At 45.9% G+C, this 21,087-nt stretch overlaps 1 protein-coding gene and 1 long non-coding RNA gene across 2 annotated transcripts; one reads left to right on the top strand and one right to left on the bottom strand.

Moving 5' to 3' along the window:
- Positions 1-42: 42 nt before the first annotated feature.
- psat1 (phosphoserine aminotransferase 1) lies at positions 43-8,338 on the top strand. Its single transcript, XM_023803045.2, has 9 exons — positions 43-213; positions 690-750; positions 829-898; positions 1,268-1,473; positions 1,765-1,931; positions 2,313-2,482; positions 2,862-2,990; positions 5,269-5,406; positions 7,475-8,338. The coding sequence occupies exons 1-9, from the start codon at positions 157-159 to the stop codon at positions 7,575-7,577; spliced, it is 1,101 nt and encodes a 366-aa protein (XP_023658813.1). The 5' UTR covers positions 43-156; the 3' UTR covers positions 7,578-8,338.
- A 4,572-nt stretch (positions 8,339-12,910) lies between these two features.
- Positions 12,911-20,780, bottom strand: LOC140587697 (uncharacterized). The gene is made up of 3 exons (XR_011989374.1): positions 20,678-20,780; positions 20,179-20,302; positions 12,911-13,523 (listed from the first exon to the last, which is right to left on the bottom strand). It is a non-coding gene; the product is annotated as an uncharacterized lncRNA (long non-coding RNA).
- Between the last annotated feature and the right edge of the window lie 307 nt (positions 20,781-21,087).

The raw sequence follows: 21,087 nt of genomic DNA, 5'->3' as shown, positions 1-21,087 counted from the left end.
GGCTCGCCCGGCATTACACCTATTGGGGAGCCAGCAGCCAATGACAGCTCGGGAGACCGAGACCGGAGCCGCAGATACCCTGACGGCGGAAACCTGGGACACTTTCATCGGTGAATCTGCGGCTCGTTATACCGGAGCCTGTGACACGAATCGGCGATGGAAAATAAACGAGCGATAAATTTTGGCGCGGGACCCGCAAAACTCCCACAATCCGTAAGATTTTGTTATACGTTTAAGGTTGCATGTATTTAGCGTTATCCCAGTGTTATTTGCCTAACTATAGTAAACTGCATTTGTCTTGCTGCAACTGAGCAGTGTTACCGACGCTCGTTTCATTATGCGTTTAATTATTTTCTTTTAATCTATGGATTTCTTTAAAAATCTTTCTCAATTTAGAGCATAGTTTATAGGAGGAAGCTGGAGGCTGCGCATTTTTTTTTCCTTTTTGCTGCACTTGCTTTTCTTTGTACTTCGAGTTAGAAAAGTTGCATCAGCCATTCATTGACTAGGACAAGTCTGCGATCTTCACGCCTCAGTAATGCACACCGTTGCGGGCACGCAGTCCAGTGGGCGAGATAATACTTATTTTTGTTTTTTATTTTGCGCGATTCTATTTGTTTAAAAGTTTGAGATAAATGCATGCTTAAAAAATGTTTACATTTAAATGCTTTCCCCAAAATATGGATTAGGTACTTCTGGAGGCACAAAATGAGCTGCTGAATTACAATGGAATCGGGATTAGTGTTCTGGGTGAGTTAAAATTACTTGTTGCATATCAAAACGAAGACCATCGTTAATACTTGTGTATTAAACCGTATATCTTTTCAGAAATGAGTCACCGGTCTTCAGACTTTGGAAAAATCATTAACAACACGGAAAGTCTTTTGCGCGAACTAATGTAAGTCTGTCGTATACTAATATGCCTTTGCGGTGTTCCTTGCCATGCTTTTGAAACAGAGGGTTGTCTTTGTGGTCTTTGTGTGGTCACGCAGTCTGCCTGCTGTGTTTTTCCACTGGCTAAATGGAGGCGGGGAGGGAGGGGGGCTGCACTGCTTAATGAACTGTCAAAATGGTTAGCTGACAGACAACTGCTGATGAGGTGCCTTTTTCCTCAGTTCGTTGTAATAGCGTGGCTGTATAAAATGAACAGAGATCAGGATCCTGTATTTGTTGCTGCACAGCCAACAAGTAGCAAGTCTGTCTGCCTACTGTTTATCGCCAGCATGCCACTTTTAAAGTGCCCCTTTGTTGCTTTTCTCCCGGGCAGGAACATACCGGAGAACTACAAGGTGATCTTTCTGCAGGGTGGGGGCTCTGCCCAGTTCAGTGCCGTGCCCCTCAACCTGATAGGTCTGAAGGGGGATCGCTGTGCTGATTATTTTGTCACAGGCACGTGGTCGGCCAAGGCGGCGAAGGAGGCAGAGAAGTATGGCAGGATTAACATTGTCCACCCTAAGATGGGCAGTTACACAAGTAAGCATGCCCAGTCCTCACACTGGTCAGTCTGTGTGGTGCATTATGGGAGTTCTTACCCTGTAGCCTTCCAGTGTAGGAAAATAACTTAATTTGAAATTCTTTTGAAAGATGTTAAATACTCTTGAAATAAGAATTAGTTATAGTTTCTAACTGAAAAAATAAGCAAACAAACATTACAACCACAATACTGAATTGTTGGCTTCATATAGGAGTCCTCCACTGGATTAATGATGTAACGGTGATGTTTTGCGTGTTTCTGGTTTCATGATGGCATAATCTTCTTCCCAGAGGTTCCCAGCAGCTGGACGCTGAATCCCTCAGCCTCTTACGTGTATTATTGCTCCAACGAAACAGTCCACGGGGTGGAGTACAAATCTGTCCCGGACACTAAAGGGGTCGTGCTTGTCAGTGACATGTCGTCCAACTTCCTGTCACGACCTGTCGACGTGTCAAAGGTACCTGGCAAATCAACAGATGGGTCCCGAGCTCAAACGTTAATATAATGTTAGGAGATTATAAAATATTCACTGTCCAAACACATATTTTTAGTTTGTTTCAGTGTAAAATTGGGGGTAATCATTGTAAGAACTAGTTTTTGATTTAAAAAAAAAATTGAATGAACCTGTTTTGTGTAGTACACTTTTGAGACCTTGTTCAGCAGTCACTTAGTCACGAGTTCCAGGGTCCCTAAAGTAATCAGTTATCGAAATATGATTGTCAGCCTGTCCATTTGGAGAACTTGCTGTGCTGTGCTTTACTTCACGGTGTTTCTCTGTGGAGCTTGCGAGTCCCCTGAGTGGAGGCCTTAAAGGACTCCGTGATTGTCTGGCCTGCAGTTTGGCCTGATCTTCGCTGGGGCTCAGAAGAACGTAGGCTGTGCTGGAGTAACCGTCGTCATCGTGAGAGAAGACCTCCTGGGAAAGGCGCTGAAGGAGTGCCCCGCCGTCTTGGACTACGGCGTTCAGGCCGCAAATGCCTCTCTGTACAACACCCCTCCCTGTTTCAGGTAGACCTCGGATGCCAGCTTCAGGAGTGCCCTGTTTAGCCCCGGGGCCTTATATCCCAGGTCGAGACATGCAAGAGATACACATGTCCTAGCTGTCCAATCGGGTTACAGCTTTGTGCCCCGTTCAGACTGTGGAATTAGTTCCTGTGTCTGTGACTTATGAAGAACTCTTCATCATATGTAAACAACTTACACTTTCTCAGCTTTGTTTTATGAGTTCCGTGTAGAGAGCCCACAGTTCATTTTTTCCTAGCTTTGTAAGTACACCAAAAAATCAGACTATTGGTTGAGTGAACAGATGGACCGTGACTGAAATGCAGTGTGTGTGTCCATTGGAACTGTGTACCTGAGCTCACAGATGTCTCTGATATTCATTTAGCATCTACATCATGGGTCTGGTTCTGGAGTGGATCAAGAACAATGGTGGAACTGCAGCTATGGAAAGGCTCAACAAGGAGAAATCAGGCACGATCTATGACATAATTAATGGATCCAATGGATTCTATGTGTAAGTTTCTGGGGGGTGATTCAGTACCTTGGGCTAAAAATGTGCAACTAGCAGAATATCCTCTTAATCTGAAGTTATTTTATCTGCTTCTTCCGTACCATGAACGTGTATTGTGTTGTACTGTATGGATCTTAGTTGGAATGTAAATTGTTGGCCGGAAGGTGATTTGATTTAATTTTGATTATTGACTGATTCTAGATATTTGACATATTTAATCTCTTAACCACCATGGGAACTTAAGTATATATCTGTAATACAAAGACAGAAGAATCTTCATTTATATTCTGATGATTAAACTGGGAGAACAAGCCAGTGTAAATTGTCAAAAAACCAACTACTAAACTACTGAAGAAAAAAATACTTCTAAAGGGAGCGCTACCTGACTGGGGGGGGGGGGGGGGGTTTCCTATGGTGAAACTTGCCGAACGTGCCAGTGCAGAATGATGTCACATCATTTTATTTTTTGTGGAAAACAAATGATTGATTTGTGGGCCAGATTTAATAATGAATTATAAATTCACTGTGAATTGGATGCACTGAGGATACTGGCCATGCATGGGGACAGCTCGAGATATTAGGACCTGAGATTCCTGAAAAGACTCTGCTGAGAGGCAGACAGACTGACTCACTGACTCATTCACTCACTGACTCATTCACTCGAGACCTCTTATAGGTCGTGAGGGAGCTAATAAAGTCCCTCACGCTCCACTACAGAAACTTGCTGATCATCCAATGCAATCATCTCCATTATTTTCATAGTTGTACCTTTAGCTCTGGTGCTGCTAACCTTCAATACTGATACAGTTGAAGTTTCGGCTGACATTGTCAGCCAAGATTGACACACCGGACCAATCCCGATATCGTCACAGCACGAAGATCATCCGGTAGCACTTAGTCAGTCTTGCTGCAATGCATATCACACCGCAGATCTGCACGATTGATATATTAGTACCCAAGTCCAATACAGCGCGGAATCACATTTGTATCTGCATGATTTTCAGTGGGAGAACTACAATGCAAGAAACACTATTTGCACGCAAAAATGTAAAATTGCTGTGCATGCCCAGCTGCATGGTAGCTGTGGCTCACCAGTCCCAACTAGATGGTACTCTCTGTTTAAAAAAGGGCTCAAAGCATCCCAAAGTAAACCAAGAGCACCACCTACTGGGGTCAGAAAATACAGCAGATGGTTCATAAAGCGCTGTAAATTCATTTTGTTTGGCATAAATTGCTAGGCTTTGGAATCGCTTTCCCCTAACCCTATTTTTTCCCCATTAGATATGAGTATTTTATTAGTCCTTAAGGTAGTAATTCAAATGCATAGATCTGTAATGTCAGAATCAATTTTTCAGGGCAGAAATCCTCTTTAACAATACTTCTGCTTGCGTGTTGCGCACAATCACATTCACACACTGCATGCAGAGGCAGGAATACTGCATCCAGGTAGTGTTTCTCGCTAAGAACATATCAGTTGTAGTTCACGTAGTGCTGGGCACGCGCACAGCACATATGCAACAGAATATGATGTGCGGAGGGGTACTGAAGGCAACATGGCTACAGGCTAACTACAAAAAAATGTAAAAGTAATAAAACATTGCTTTGTTTATATGATAATTTGCCAAGTATTTTTAGAGTTTTGGCATCTAAGACTTTGACCTGTGCAGTGTGTTGACGTACAAAAAGTTTGATTCTTTTAAATTTGAAAACCAGTTGAAAATGAAGGATTCGTTCATGAATCGGACATCAGGATCGCTGCTGTTGTGTGCAAATAGTGTTTCTTGCATTGTACTTCTCAAAGTTTTTCTCACTGCAACCTCATGTGCTGCATGGGATTCCCCTTGCAGTCCCTTGTCTTGGAAAAAGGTAAACTCAGATTAAGAGGATATTCTGCTAGCTGCACATTAGCCGAAATATGTATTGTGATGGACTAGCATCTCATTCTCCTGTGTTATGCCCTGTGATTCCTGGGATAGCTGGATTGATTTTTACCTTAAAATTGTTATGTAAACCACTAATAAATGTGAAGCATAGTGTAACTGCAGGCCACTTTGACATTGTTGCAGGTCTGGAGGTAGTTTTGGTCAGGTGGATTCCAGTAGATATGGCTAAATTAGTGGGCCAGGCTCTGGGTTAAGATCTACACTGGTCATTAGCTCTAACATGAAGTTCTTCTGTGTTGTGACAGTCTGATTTGTGTCAGGTTAAGGTGGACATTCAGCCTTGCTGTCTGCATTCAGGAAAGCAGTCTGCGGTTTTTTTTATGCTTGTACCCACCCAGGTGTCCGGTGGATGAGAGCTGCCGGAGCTGCATGAACATCCCGTTCCGTATCGGAAAGAAAGAGGGAGATGAAGCCCTGGAGAAGAAGTTCCTGGATGGGGCCTCCAAGTTGGGAATGATCTCCCTGAAAGGACACAGGTGCAGCATGCTCAAACCTGACCTCACACTGGAGAGTGGGGGGCACTGGCGGCAAGGTGTCACGCCTGGGGGCACGGAACTGGGTGTCACACCTGGTAGGGGGGGGCACTGGTGGCAAGGCGTCACACCTGAGGGGGGGGGCATTGGCAGAAAGGCAACACATTTGGGGGGGGGGGGGGTCACTGGCATCACACCTGAGGGGGGGACACTGGTGGCGAGGCTTCACACCTGGGGGGGGTGCACTGGCTGTGAGGCATCACACCTGGGGGGGAGGCACTGGCGCCGAGGTGTCACACTTGGGGGGAGTGGGGTTGGTCATTAATGGCAAGGTGTCACACCTGGGGCACCCTGGGAGGGTCACTGGTGGCATCACACCTGGGGGGAGGGGCACTGGCCTCAAGGCATCACACTTGCCGGGGGGGCCTTGGCAGAAAGACATGTATGTGCTGTTTTGTTTCCTATAACTTTATAGCAGGCTCAGGTGGTATTAAGGTAATAGGGTATACCACGGTATACATACCTCAGTAAGTTTTGGTGGAACTGTACTAAGAAGTGGCCAAAATGGTGAGCGAACTGGTGAAGAAAAGCACATATGCTGAAGGAAATCCGCCGATACCCACTTGCCATTGTTGTCAGGTGTAGTCCGCAAATACTTGTGCATCTGTGCAGCATCCGAGTGAATTTCCCGCACCATGGTGGCACTGCTTTCGGAAACATCATCAAAGTACCGTATACGACAGTGGGAGACACTGCCCGGTATGGAAGGTGACTGCATGAGAAAGCAGATTCCACCCAAGCCTACTTCAGCCTGACCATACTTAATATAAAGCACCGCATGGTGACTTGGTGGGCAGTGTCTCCCACCTCCAGGGCTACGGGTTCGAATCCTGCCCCTGTCCTCCCTGTGTCACACAGCTTACCGCCTGCAGTTCAGAGACACGCAGTTAGCCTAACTGGAGCCAGTGCGTTGCCCGTGGTGTGTGTGCTGGCCTACCCACATCCTCCCTCAGCAGTGCACCCTGTCCTGCTGGGATACACTGCAGCTCACCCTGACCAGGATGAGTTGCCTGGAGGATGGATGAGTGGATTGACACACTGCTGAGATCTTCTGTCTAATAATTTACCTGACATGCAGGATATTTGTATGTTTCTTCTAAACCCTTTTACTCTGAGCACACAGTGCTGACAGAGGGACCGTCCTGCTGTGTATTTTTTTTTTTGGTCTGTTATCTCAATTATTGCACTGACCTTTGATCTTGCACCAGAGATTTTTATTTCAGGGTGGTACATCACAGTGTGTTGCTAGGTAATTTGACATTGACTGCTATTGCAAAAGCCGGCTAGATATAGGGACCAGCAGATAGCTTTATGTAAGGATAGAGACTGAAGATGGTAAGATGGACCCGCTTGCAAAAAGGTCGAATGTCATTTGCTAGTTTACAGTGAATCATTTTGCTTGTGCTGGTGAGCACTTGGTGAGACCTTATACAGTACTGTGCAAAAGTCTTAAGCAGTAATAGAAAACTATGTTTAAATGATCTTCATGTTGGTGTAAAACTATGAGTTTGTGTCTGAAAATGTATGTCTGTTTAGCCATTTCAAAACCTCAAATCTTCCCAGTATGTCACCCTTGTATTTTTTGACTCGCCAACCACATCACCTTGCTAATGGGCTCAAAAACTGAATGATCAAAATAAGTCAATTAGTTAATTGAGCTGGTGCTGAAACTTAACAAATACATGGAGTGACTGAGGTGCCCCTGAGGAGGGGTTTGGGGACAGAACTAGTGTTCATCTAGCTATTCAGCAAGATATATTTTTTGGGGAACAGAAGAAATTCTTGTTTTTTTTTTTGTTTATTGTGGTTCTGTTCATTTGCATATGTTCTAAACTTCCAATATTAAATTCCTTTTTTCCTGAGCAAATACACCCTTCCCACATAAATGGCCTTTTACCTTTTCTTTGACTGCTTAACGTTATGCACAGTGTTGTATAACGCAGGCAGTCAGCAGCTTTTTCCCCCTGGATAGTGCCTGCCATGGGTTTTACGTGCTGCTCTTCATCTGTAGGTCCGTCGGGGGCATCAGAGCATCACTGTACAACGCCGTGACCCTGGAGGATGTGTCCGCGCTTGCGGCCTACATGAAGCAGTTCCTGAAGGAGCACCAGTAGCAATGGACGTGGATCACCAACTGCTTCCTGACCATTATGTTGATAGATTTACTAATATCAGGCCTCGGCCTGTGCACAAAGTCGGGTGCACTGTACAGTATGATCTGGCAAGCTATGTAATCCCAGACATCTCTGGTGTGACCTCCTCAGGCTTGGCTCTGAGATCTCCTTGCACGTGCTAGGTGCAGTATCATAGATCAGTGTTTTCAAAAATGATTCTACTCGTCATTTATCAAGGTCATTTACGAAGCTTATTCTAAATTTCCATGTTCTTAAGTCTGTGCGAGGCTCTAAAATATAAAACCTATCTGCTATGTTTGTACTTTAAGATAGTGATCCTGTTATTAATGCTTCACTTCATGAACTTCTTACAGCGGTGAGATGAAAATTTTTAAGAAAACTGGATAATTTGCACATTGGGGTCTGATAGACCCCAGGATTGATTTTTCTTTTTTTTTCTTTGTCGTAGGGGCTTCTGAAAGATTTTACTTTTTATTAAGCGGAAAATGTAAGATCCATGTACCCATGTGAAAACCACACTGGTAGTCTGTATGTTCTGTGCTTTGTATATTTAGCTTTTATTTGGTGTATCTCAGATAAGCTTTTAACAGTGGCTGTTTTAAGATGGCACATGCTCCTCCGTTAGCCCGCAAAGCCTGTGTGTTAGCCTGTATACCAGTACTGAGCTGCTTTTGGTCTCAGTACTTCTATCCCCTGTGAACATCTCCTGTGGCACGAACCCTAATAAATGCATTCTGGCAGTGTGGAGTACTGGTCTTTCTCTTTGTGCTGTAGCCTTGCGATATGTCTCACTGAAGCGTAAGACAGTAGAGCTCAGATTTTAAAACCGTCTTATGCGCTGGTGTCAAACTTTGCATTCGGAAAAACATACTGTGCTACACTGCCGGTGTGAAATCCAAGATCTGAGTAGTTATCCATTTGCACTGGTTAAATCTATACTTCCCTCAGAAAATACAGTATTGCTTTAGTATAAATATACAATCCCCTATGACCTTGCTGAGGATAAACAGCTGGAAGGCATATGCATTATAAAATTAAGACTATATACACAGTCTTATGCAGACAGATACAAAAAATATTTACGATGGAGTGATTTTAGGTTTTATGTCTTTGATTATTTCGTAACAGTCGAGGATGATTCCATCCAAAGTTGCACTCGATAAAGCAATTTTACATGCACCTTGGGCAGATCTGATGAGATGTGACATGTCAGATAATATTTTTTCTCTTTTGCACTGGAAGTAAGGGGTTTTACACGCTGTGCAAATACTGATTCACTGGTCCCATTATAAGCATCCACCTCACATATTCCTGATCATCTTCTGTCAGTCAATGGGCTAAATCAATATCTTTAAAACCCCCCACTATCTGGCAGCTAGCCCCCATAAATTCTTAGTTCTGTGAAAAACGAAAGACCCCTGCGTGATGAGGTAATGCTCTGTGGGAATCCTGCAAAGTGCAGTGTATGACCCTGAAGATATTTAATTACAAAACATATATTACAGTATGGCCGAGGAAAGCAATAAGTTGCAGAATAAGTGTGAGTAATATAAATAATCAGTGTCTGGTGAGGTAATATACATTCACAATTACATATGTTGTTTTTATAGTCTCAGATAATTTGTGTGAAAGATTGGCAATAGCCTACACAGTTTACTAGCTTTTGTAGTTGTAATTGAGGGTGGCAAATAAAGATTTGGCCATGTGATATTAACCTCTGCGGGTCTAGGGATGTGTTCTTGAGCCAAGCACTTAAACACTTGATTGAATTAATTTTGTCATTTAAGTAATTGTTTAGGGGTCTGGAAAGCCTGTGCAAATCGCAGCCCTCAGAGTCACGATGAGCGATATATGGTGGGGGAATCATAAACAGTACAGCTTGCGATCGTGAGTCACACACCAGAATTTCTCAAAATGACACCTTGCACGACAGCTCTTTGGATTACAGAAGAAGATCCTTTGGAAGGACAGTTTGATGAACGATATCTGAAATGCACAATTTAAAAACATTCTATACTGATTGGTGGAAGCTGTATTTTTATAAATGTGTTGAAACATCGAGTATAGTGCCAGGTTTACTGAGTGTGTATTTACTAATTCTGTTGGAAGGTAGTTTGCTAGGTACAGCCTATAGTCACTAGAGGGTGCTGATGTGCACAACACATGCAAGATAAAATACAGTAAAATCCCGTTATAACGGACTTCAAGGGACCTGGCAAAAGAATCCGTTATATCCAAAGTCCGATATATCCAGAGTTGCTGTATGCCCAGAACACAACTACAGGACCCCATTTACTCATGCCACACCCCAGCAGACACACTTGTGGTATAGATTATTATATTGTACATGTAGTAATCCAACTTTACCTGACCAGATGCGTGACTATTAATAATCCCAACTACGTATCTGCGCTGGATATCACCGGCACGCCACACGCCTTGTAGGCGGAGCTGCATGTCCGTTATAGCCGAACAAAACAGGATTTTACTGTACTTGCAACTTGGGAATATCAAGGTAAAATTTCTGCATCTTGCAGTGCGACCTGATTCTCCTAATTCCCACAGGTGTAGCTGCATACAGACTTCTAATAAATGTCAAGTAATTAAGGTGTGAAAGTGGCAGGTGGCAGAAAGGCTCCTCCGAAGGCTAACCCCGCTGTGCAGAGCCTTCCTTCCACGGCGGGTGCTGAAGTCACCTCAGTATGTAAGAATCCTCGATTTTGCCAGCAGGTTCTCACTCTAGACACTCTCTGCTGGCTGATCCACAGAGGGGAACAGTGCCTGTCACTTCCGTGGGTACGTGAAGCGGGCAGACACCCTTGTTATGTTTTTGGATTTGCTACGCTGAAACGGGAATGAGCTTTCCCAAGTGGCATTGGCGTCTGGACCATTAGCTGGAACGTGAGCGGAAGGCCGGAGGCTGTTCAGTGATGAAGTGATTATTACATAACGTCATGGCTTCTGGACAGCCCCCAGATGGCCGGGGGGGGGGGGGGGGGGGGCGGGCGTTTACAATCAGTCATAATGAAGTGGATGAGAAATCCGGCAAGTCGCCTTCTTCCCTGGGGCCATCTGTCATTGGCTGTGCGGTCATATCACACACAGACAGGAGACATCCTTACACAGACAGCAGACATCCTTACACAGACAGCAGACATCCTTACACACGCAGCAGACATCCTTACACACAGATATCAGACATCCGTTCACAGACAGCAGACATCCTTACACACGCAGCAGACATCCTTACACAGACAGCAGACATCCTTACACAGACAGCAGACATCCTTACACAGACAGCAGACATCCTTACACAGACAGCAGACATCCTTACACAGACAGCAGACATCCTTACACAGACATCAGACATCCTTACACAGACATCAGACATCCTTACACACACAGCAGACATCCTTACACACACAGCAGACATCCTTACACAGACAGCAGACATCCTTACACAGACAGCAGACATCCTTACACAGACATCAGACATCCTTACACAGACATCAGACATCCTTACACACAGATGTCAGACATCCTTACACACAGACAGCAGACATCCTTACAAGCAAACACACACACAGAAAGCAGATATATTTACACACACACACACACACACACAGAGCAGATTCCAGACACACGCAAACACACACAGACAGCAGAAACCCTTACAAGCAAACACACACACATAGCAGTTATTGTGACACACACAGAGCAGATTACACGCATGCACACAAACAGGGTGCCTTCACACCTGTCTGGCACCACCTGCCCCCCAAGCTCGGCGACGGGGGTGGGGTTTGAGGGTTGGGGTTATGTCTTTGTTCCATCCGTTCCTCTCTTAACGGATGAATAATTTAGCAGATGCCAGGGGGGTGGCAGCATTCGACGGCCCTGCATATCGGCAAGGTGAGTGTCACAGCAGCCCCCCCCCCCCGTGCACAGGGGACGAGCTGTATGTTCAGGTCAAGCTGCAAGGCATGATGGCGGTGGGAGGTGACACTAAATCAACATGGTAATTAGAAGGGCCGTTCCCACCCGAGTCCCACTCCGTCTCTCCTGGCTTTTTATAGCACCGTGACCCGTGGATGGCTTCCCCCAGGGTGTCATTTATGCTGCTTTATCTCCCCCCCCCCCCCCACCCGTGACCACACAGCAGGGGAGGGGCGGATGCTGTCTCTGAGCTGGCTGGAGCGTAATGGGCTTGGCAGCGGCTGCCCACACGACCCGCGGCGCTGCGTCGCATGCAGGGCCGACCTGAGATCACCGCCGCTGTCTGTGTTCTCCGCCGGCTTGGAGATGCAGAGCCTGTCTGACCGCGTGAGCCTTATTTACCGTTAATTCACAAAAGCGGCCCCCTGGGCGCCTGTCGAGATGCATCTCGAGAGGGGGGGGGGGGGGGGATGGCGGATAAACGGGCCACACTGCCTCCCCGGAAAGCTGTTCGGGATTAGTCAGAGGCGCGCCGGTGGATGCGGGTCCGAGTGCGCGGAGGCCGCTGGGGTTGCTGTCAGCGTTGACGTGGTCCAGCCCCCCCCCCCGCCCCCGAGTCAGCGGCGGCCAGACATGACATCAACAGCCAGGTGCTCAATGACATAGCAACACCTCCTGTTAACATCAACACGCACTATTAGCATTTCCTGAGCTTTTTATGAGCGTAAACCAGCTCGCTTCATTACTATGTTGTGTAATTTGAAGGGCTCTCTATGTACCATCATGTACATTTTCCCATTTTCTTTTACAAGAACTCACACCATGTGCAATCTCAAACAAAGAATGTGGATTTGTGATTGGCTGTCACCGTGTTCTTAGCGCCCCTCCCTCCCAGTCTGCCCTCAAGGCCATAAAATGATAACACTGCATGTTCTCTGTTTCCTCCCCCCCGCACCAGCATTTTCCCTTCAGGTCACTGGAGGCCCTGCTCTCGCCAAGGCGGCCCCTGTCCAGTGTCTTTGGCCTTTGGCTGTCTTTCACTCATATCTTGCTGCGTGTTCCATACACTGCCGTTAAATGCAGCCCCCAGGGGGGGTCACCCCTGCATCGCATGTCGGGCCTCTAGCCGTATTGCACGGATGCATTATTAATCTGAACCGCGTCGCATGCTGAATGCCTGTCATTCTTAACCCTGAGACAGCCCTCAGTGCCTGCATGAGCTTCATGTTGCTCCCACACCTTTTATAGTGGGCTTCCAAGCAACCTCATCAGCATCTGCCTGTAAGCATTACAAAGTAACCCTGCCAGCCAGCGACCCAGCCAACTAAATGCTAACAAGGCGTCTCCTCCAGCTCTTAAGGGACTTGGAGGTCCTTCGATATAGAGGTATGTTTCAGTTAGCACTGATTTATACCTGGAACATTGCTGGAGTGAAACCCGAATAATTACAAGCACATCCTGTGCCCCCAAGTTTAAGCACTACCAGTAAGAACCCAGCCTTTTCTGGGTCAGGCTTAAATTTTTACCCATAATGTCAAGTCTGATGCAACTGGTCGCCATCAAAGTATCCGGCAGTAACATCTCGAATCTCATTCTTCGCCACTCTCCTCTGCAGGCGGTAATTGGATTTCAGCCCCTGTCCTGAGATGGAATTTCAACAGGAATCCATGTCGTTGTTTTGGGGTTTTCCGTGGGTCACATGGTCCACGGATGGGATGAGCATCTTGTTTCATGTCAGTGAGGGGTCTGAATCTCTCTGAGACCTGAATGTTCGGCACAGCCGACGCACATTAGACTAGATCGTTTGTCCCATTTTCGCATGCTTCCTTACCCGTTATTCCGGAGTCTCCTTCTCTCTTTTAACATTTCAGACCACATCGCTGTACTTGATTGCCAGCCTTGTAACTGCCTCTCCTCCACCCCTCCCTGAATGAACTGGCCCATTCACATGTAACTTCTGGGAAAATCGTGTGTGGACTTCATCAGACACTGTGGAGAGACATATCAGAGATAATGGTGGGGGGGGTTAGCCAAGGAAGAAATAAAATACATTTCCCTGCCTGGGGGGGGGGGGATTTCCCATGGGGGTACACCTTTACTTTTTAATAGTCGATCCACATACATACATACACACACACACACATTCACATACATGTATGTATATATGTACGTATGTATCTCCTTTTAAACACGGCTTATTTCTCCATTGCTGTAGACACAGGCGATGGCTTCTGTTTGGGTTCCATTTGTTGAAAGGCCGTTACGATCATGTCATGCCAATTATATCCCCCCCCCCACACAGTATGGCCCAGGGCCGAGGCTCCCACCCCCAGTGGCTGGCGGGCCGGTAGCTGCCGCAGTGTGGCTTTGGTCCTCCTCTGGGTTCGTACGCGGCCTCCTTTCAGGCTGCTGCCACGGCTTTTTGCAGACAGCCGCGATTCTGCTCAAGAGGCAATCAGGCGGCACAGACTTTGATTCTGATCCCCGGCCAAGAGCGAACACAGCGAGCGATTCAGGCTTTCTGTCCCCTCACACATTCCTGATTACACCCCCCCCCCACATTACCATCCACCCCCTCTTTCATAACCCATGACTGGTTGAAAATAGCCTATAAAGATGGCCTGATGTGGGACAAGGAAAAAGAGGGGGGTTCCAACAGAAGCAGGATCTTCCTGGCTGGCCAAGCTGGGCTTTCTGAAGGAATCTGAAGGCTCCTGTCAGGGTCTCGGGCCGGACCCACACACAACATGATTGGCCAATTCATCCATCCATCTTCCATAACTGCCTATCCAATGCAGGGTCATAGCAAGTTTGGAGCCTATCCCCGGAAACACAGGACACACACAGTTTAGAGACACCAATTCACCTTTTTTTTCGATTCCAGGTGGATCCAGAGCACCTGGAGAAAACCTGTGCAAACATGGCAAGAACATGCAGACTTGCACACAGACCCTGAACAGGGAATCGAACCAGCAACCCTGGAGGCATAAGACTACAGTGTTCCTGCTGAGCCACTGCGAATAGCCTGATCTGCCGATCGCTCTTGCAAAAAAACATTTGGAATTCACGGTGCTCCATCACAAGCCTGACACGCGGCTGCGTTGAGCCGTGTTTCCGAGGTCCCCGGCTTTTAATAATTCCCCGAGGAGAAAGCGGCTGCTCCGACGCTGCCTGAACAAGCACAGGCCCCACAGCCCTCATCATCTTTTTCCTCCCTTCTCCTCCCTAGCTCTCTAAGCGAGGGCCTGCTCAGAGCAGACATAATCCCCTCTCTGTAGAAGACATGAAAGACCTCGAACAAATCAAGTTCTCTCTCCGTGGAGAATTCGCCTAATCCCATGCTTAGTGCTTTAACAAGGAGTTCTACCTCTTCGCCAAGCCCCATTAGTGAGACTAATTCTGCACTTGAGTTACAAGCAAATTACCGCCTCCTAATTGCAGTGTTCTCTGTCACAAGGAAAAAAAAGCCTCGTGTGAAATGTGACTGGGCTAATCCTGGCCCCAGTAGGTGTCACGGCACCACATAACGGTACACAAAAAACCCGGTGAAGTCTGCACCACCTAGCATGTTAGCGCACACCACCCTGGAATGAAGAACGTTCCCCAGTGATCATTCTTTTTTTTTTTTAAATCTTTTTATTTAAGAAGTATTTCTCAGTCAGGTTAAAGAGTTTCCCACCTGATGCAAGGATCCCCATCCCCAGTGAATCTGTCTCGTTGTCTACGGCAGGTGCAGGAATTAATTGTTGTCACATCCAAACATTAATGCAGAAATGCTGTATTTACTGTATCAAAGTCATAACTCAAGGGCAGCAGAGTGAAGGAGCGAGAAGATCAACCTTCTGCCTTCGATGAAAGACGGGCTACGGTCGCCAAATGGGACAATAAGAGCGACAAGAAAGGAATCTTTCATTTCCAAGAGAACAGATGAGCTTTTTTTCTCTCCCCCACTTGAAGTGAATTTCTGTGAATGCAGCAAAAACTTGACAATTCAGACATTTTCAGTTCTTTTCAAAGAATTTCCTCTTAGGAAACAATTACAGAAAGGTCTGGCCGGATTAAATAGTCCCAGCATGCAATCGCACTGTAGCACAGAAGTGGGGAAAATGCGAAATCACACAACGGTGTTATTCTTTTTTTCTATCAGCACATACTTCTTCAGCTTTACAGACTTTGGTTTGTGAATTGTAATGCCCTTGACTTAAAAAATGCACATACAAAAAAAAAAAAATTATGCTTGTTTTTCAAATTCAACACCAGAGGGCAGTGTAGATCTTTCTTAAGCCTGGCCCTTAAAACCATGCAAGCAAAGCAGGAGCTCAGCCGCTAACGCTGTAATGCCACAGTGCTATATGTTATACATAATTTCATGGCACGTAAACACACATACATACAGACATACACTTTCCTAATCACATGCATTATAGAAATACAATGATATAACAATCTGCACTGCTAATTAGCTTCTAAAAATTTGTGTAGTTTCAAATTGAGGTACTCAAATGTAACACTGTTAAAATGCATCTATTTACCTTAACTATTAAGTTTGTTTTATGCTTTTGATTTGTCATGTATTTCAACAGCAACTGCAACACGCATTTCGCAGAACACACTGTCCTCCATCAGATATGCACGGAATCTGAATAAGCTCAGCGTGGTGTATAAATTAATAATTCGACCAAGTACAGAGATGGCTGGCTGACGAGGGTAAGAGTTCACCTACACGAGTTTACCCTCCGATTCCTCATGTCTAATTCAAACAGAGACACAACTTTTTAAAAGCAAACCTCCCTGAATTATTCATGGGAGCTTCCCGGCTTGCTGGGGGAGGGGAGGGAGGGGGTTTGTTGCAGTTATCAGGCTTGTCAGAGTAGTTCTGTGACGTCGCGTCGCACCTGACAGAGCTCGGGACTAAGCCTCAGAGTGCAAAAGTGCTTGAAATTGATTTTAAGTTCTCCAGAAAAAAAAAAAAACATCAGTAGGTAAACAGGGAGTAGATGGCCCTTGTGAGCCGTGTTGATAAACGCTTGCTACGCCCAAATCCACTCCTCAGCATCAGTGTACTGCAAATGGGGCTGCCGGGGTACGGCGTGCCGCTGTAGAGGGCGCTCTACCATATTTGGAGAAATCTCAGAGGACGGAAGTGGAGAGGATCCTCAATCAACATTAGACAGGATCTGTCTCGCATTTTGCTAGAGGGATACCCAAGGGGGGCGGGGGGGGTGCACTCCGTGTTCAGTATCTGCGTCTGTAACTGTGCACCCACTACCCTGACTGCATAACCAAGAGCCCCCAATTAGTGGCAGGTAAAACACAGAGGTTACAGTGTAATCATCTAAGCCTGCAAACAGTTCATAGGCATGCTCTGCTGGCCAGGTACCCAGCAGGAACAAAACCAGTACTGAGAAATATGCTATGGACTCCCTTCCTCCTAAGCTTTCACAAAAAGCCTGCTTCACATTATTCCTCAGAATATGCAGGTGGAGAAAGAAAGTGTCCCCAGTCAATACCAGTTTGTCTCCAGTAGACCCAAATTAAAGAACTATACTGTATATTCTCCTCATTTTGATGCAATATTTTAATTCTAGATAAAGGCACAGTGCCTTATACATTTCAGCAAAAAGCATTATTACAGTAGAAACTGAGGAGCAGAGAAGGATTTGGAGGGTTTTAACAAGCTGTGGACTACAGCTCCCCACAGTTCACCTGTGAAACATTTTTTCTGGTAGTGAGATTCTCATCACACTGCACTCTGCCTTTCTAATTATAGGTGTTATAAGTGCTATGGGTGCATTCCAGGCTTTTACAAGCCTGCATCTCTCTGTCCCAGGGGAGAATCACACGAGAATGATAAGGATCTCCCAGGAGGGCTTGCCATCATTGAATGATCAAGAGCTCTAGATAATTAGACCTCGTCAAATGCTGCTGCCCTCCGGTGGCCAGGAATCGCGTCTGCAGTGCAGTGATGTCTTCTGTGCTCCGTGTGCCACAGTGACATTGACCCAGAGCTCCCGAAGGTGGCTGTTACATATGGAACAGGGCTGGCTGCTCGCCATTACTTTCTGCGTCAATGCAGGCTGTCAGCCACGCGTAGCACACAGACTGGGTCAGCAACACATCCCACAGGCTGGTAGAACATTAAGAGTGGGGCCCTGTTGTTGAGTCCCCCCCCCACTGTCAGCCCATCAGCTACTGCCCTGACTGATTCACTATGCTGCTTTTTCCCCACCACTGCTGTCCTGTGGCAAAATGATCACCGGGGAGGGGGAGGGTTAGGATAATGAAGGAAGGGATTTATGCAGAGTTTTCCCAGGGAGTTACCCAGCAATTCCCTTGGGAACTCTTTCTGCTGACCTCATGTCCACACACCTCTCCATGGGCACATGTCAGATGGGAGGGATGGGCAACTCGCTGTGGCACATCATCAGGAGACTGGCCCTTCATCTACATCAGGGGTGTCAAACTGCAGTCCTGGGGGGCCGGAGCCCTGTGTAGCTTAGTTCTTTCCCTGTTCCACCACAAATGATTCAGCTCAAGAGCTGTGTGGCAATTAGCACAAGGAGTTGAATCAGGTGTGTTAAACGAGGGGAAACCCAAAAATATGCAGGGCTCCGGCCCCCCAGGATTGGAGTCTGACACCTGTGATCTACATGCTGCCCATTTTTAATATTCTAAACCAGTTTTCTGGTTTCTATCTCAGGTTCTGACATGCATAGCTTCTGATACCTCTGCTGCAGGGATATTTAAGACACGGTCCTCAAGGTCCGAACCCTGCTGGTTTCCCAGCCTTCCTTTACCTGTGACTCTGAGTCCGGTTTGAAGCCTCTGTGGCCAATCAGAATCAGTAATTATTAATCTAACTACCTGGGAGACCTGAAAACAAGGCCTGGATTTGGAATCAAGGTCCAGAAGTGAAGACCCTTGCTCTACTGGATGTACACCAGATCTTGGTCCCTCTGCTTAGGCTGAAAAACCCATCTTCTGCTGTCATTTGCCCCCTCATTTATTCCCCAAACCCCCATAAAGCCCCTTACCATGCAGCCCTCTGCCATGTGGATCTGTTCACAATCCGGCGTCCTAAAGCCAGTCAGACATTGTGCTTTCCAAAAAACAGACTCTCTGTGTGCTGGATTGTACCAGCGACCCCCTGTGCAATATTTAATGACGAGCTGAGAAAATCATTGTCCACAAGGTTCATGATCAAAGGTTTCAACTCACGCTATTTTCAGTGATTTTTCTCATGCAGTGAGCATTTACAGTAGTTAGCTAGGTGGTCTGACAGAGAGGACTAATGATCTGAATTACACTGAGTATTTGTCATAAACGCATAAATAAATGCATAAATATTGAAATGTCTCCTAAAAGCATGTTAAAATAGGGAAATGTTGCATTTTCATCTTAAATTATAATACATTAAAATGATATATTCTACCTGTAGCTTTAATTGTAGCAGTAATACTACAGCCCATATATTCGGATATATAAAAATAATCTGGAATTTCAAAATACTTCATGATATATTCCCAAAATATTCTTTTCTTTTAACATCAGTAATCTGAGATCAGAATGAAACTGCATCTCAGAAATCTACTTTGGAATTTTTACGTTTAGTAATTAGTGTATAGATCTGTCATACTATTTTGAGCAGTAAGGACAGGGATATAGACAAAGTCAAATACATCTGTCCAATGGACTGGTTACTGACTGGAATTGTTACTAGTACTGCATTGTTGTGATTGGTGTCTGAATTGATCAGTCTTGCTATCTTAATTCCAAATATTGTTAAGATTTAAAAATACTAGACACATTCTACTGCCAAGCATCATACAGCTGGAAGTTTGCATGTAGACAGGAGAGAGGTGGAACCTGGTGTGGTCATGTCTGTTATGAGTAGAAGGATAATGTGTCACACACACACACACACACACACACACACACACACAGACCTGTATTCATATCTTTGTGGGGACTCTCCATTCATTCTATGGGAAAAACCCTAATCCCAACTATGACAACCTTAATCCCTACCCAGCCCTAACTGTAACCATATGTAACCAAACAAAATACAAGAGCTTTTTTGCATTTTTAGTTTTTCAATTGCAGTCACAGATTTTTAGAAAATTGAATTTTGTCTTTTGGGGACCAAAAACAACATCAAATTTACAGGTTTTTAATCACATTGTGGGGACATTTGGTCCCTACAACATAATGTATACCTGGACCCCCCTCACAAAGCCCTGACTTTGGGTTGAGTATAGGGCAGTTAAGGTCTCCACCCATTTAAGTGGGTTAGGGGGTTGTATTGGCTGGTTTTGGTTATTGGGGGGTTACAACCCCATAATTTATGCCCTTGTGCTCTCTCTCTCTGTATCTCACACACACACACACACACACACACACTAAATACTGTTTCAGAAACACAGCATCATAGAACTTGCAATCCCTTATGGGAGCAAACTTACTCATTCACGCAAACTCACAACTGCACAGTCAGTGACTTTCTACTTTATTTACTGTTATATATCACTCACTTATTCATAATTTATTATTAAAGTTAATGTTATTTGGAAGCTTCCCAGCTGCTTTTATCCATAATGACTTTTATATTGTTAAATAACAGTACTTTGGCGGGCGGCATATTTACCGAGACCATTTAGAAGTGGTAGCTGGTGCAGTACTGCGGCTGGCCCTCAAGGATACATTTCCGTCCGGTTCTCGGATGTCACGTCGCGTGCTCTCCCTCCATCTGCCTCGCGCGCCGGAACGAGCTTTAAACGAGGACGAGGAACGCGGCATTAGAGAGATTCAAAGAGGGTCTGCGTGTGCCGTCCATCCCGCCCGCGAACTGGGAAATGACCCCACGGATGCGATTATTTATCCACGCGGTAGAGGAGAGAGAACAGCGCGTGGAGACAGAGCCTTTGTAGAAAGCGCGGTGTATCGGTACGGGGGAGGAGGAGAGCTCTGGAGGGCTTAAGCAGGCATGGCTGAAGTGGACTCTAGGTCACATATTCAACTGCATATAATTTCCCTTCTCAAACAGCGCCTGTGCTCCTCTGTATTTTCCGAAATGAAGCCGCCATCATCTGCCACTTTTAAACCCGCCGCTTCGGAACGTGCGGTCGCTGCTCGCCGGCACTTACCGCTTCCCCCTCGCGCCGACCTCGCTGGCGGCGGCGGCGACATGCGCGCGCCAAGCCCCCAGGGCCTGTCAGCTGCATCCTGCGAGTTTTTTTTTTTTCTAAATAGCAGATCGCGGTGCCACTCCATCGCATCCATTAGCGCCGCCGCCGCAACTCGACAAAAGCAAACACGCCGTAATTAATTATAACCCCGAGCAGACAAAACATCACTGATATTTTAATTAAGCTATTAATCTCCGGTGGCCCTGTTGTGTTGCCCTTTTTTTGTATTGCAAGATGGGATGAAAAGAGTAATCAGGGCCGCAGAGACCTCAACGAGGCTGGACAGTTATTACAAGTGTGGCCGTGTAAACAATCTCTGTGGTGCTGTCGCTAGAGGGGGGCTGGTTCATAGAGACATCTATGGAAAT

Source organism: Paramormyrops kingsleyae, chromosome 2 (genome assembly GCF_048594095.1).
Source record: "Paramormyrops kingsleyae isolate MSU_618 chromosome 2, PKINGS_0.4, whole genome shotgun sequence".
Classification (NCBI taxonomy): domain Eukaryota; kingdom Metazoa; phylum Chordata; class Actinopteri; order Osteoglossiformes; family Mormyridae; genus Paramormyrops; species Paramormyrops kingsleyae.
Note: the sequence above shows the minus strand (reverse complement) of the source record. Positions and strands in the feature narration are given on the sequence as shown.

Coding starts and splice junctions, on each gene's coding strand:
- psat1 (XM_023803045.2), top strand. CDS start 157: ATGGAAAATAAACGAGCGATAAATTTTGGCGCGGGACCCGCAAAACTC. Junction 1,932..2,312: donor GACCTGTCGACGTGTCAAAG/GTACCTGGCAAA, acceptor TCTGGCCTGCAG/TTTGGCCTGATCTTCGCTGG. Junction 2,991..5,268: donor GGATCCAATGGATTCTATGT/GTAAGTTTCTGG, acceptor GTACCCACCCAG/GTGTCCGGTGGATGAGAGCT.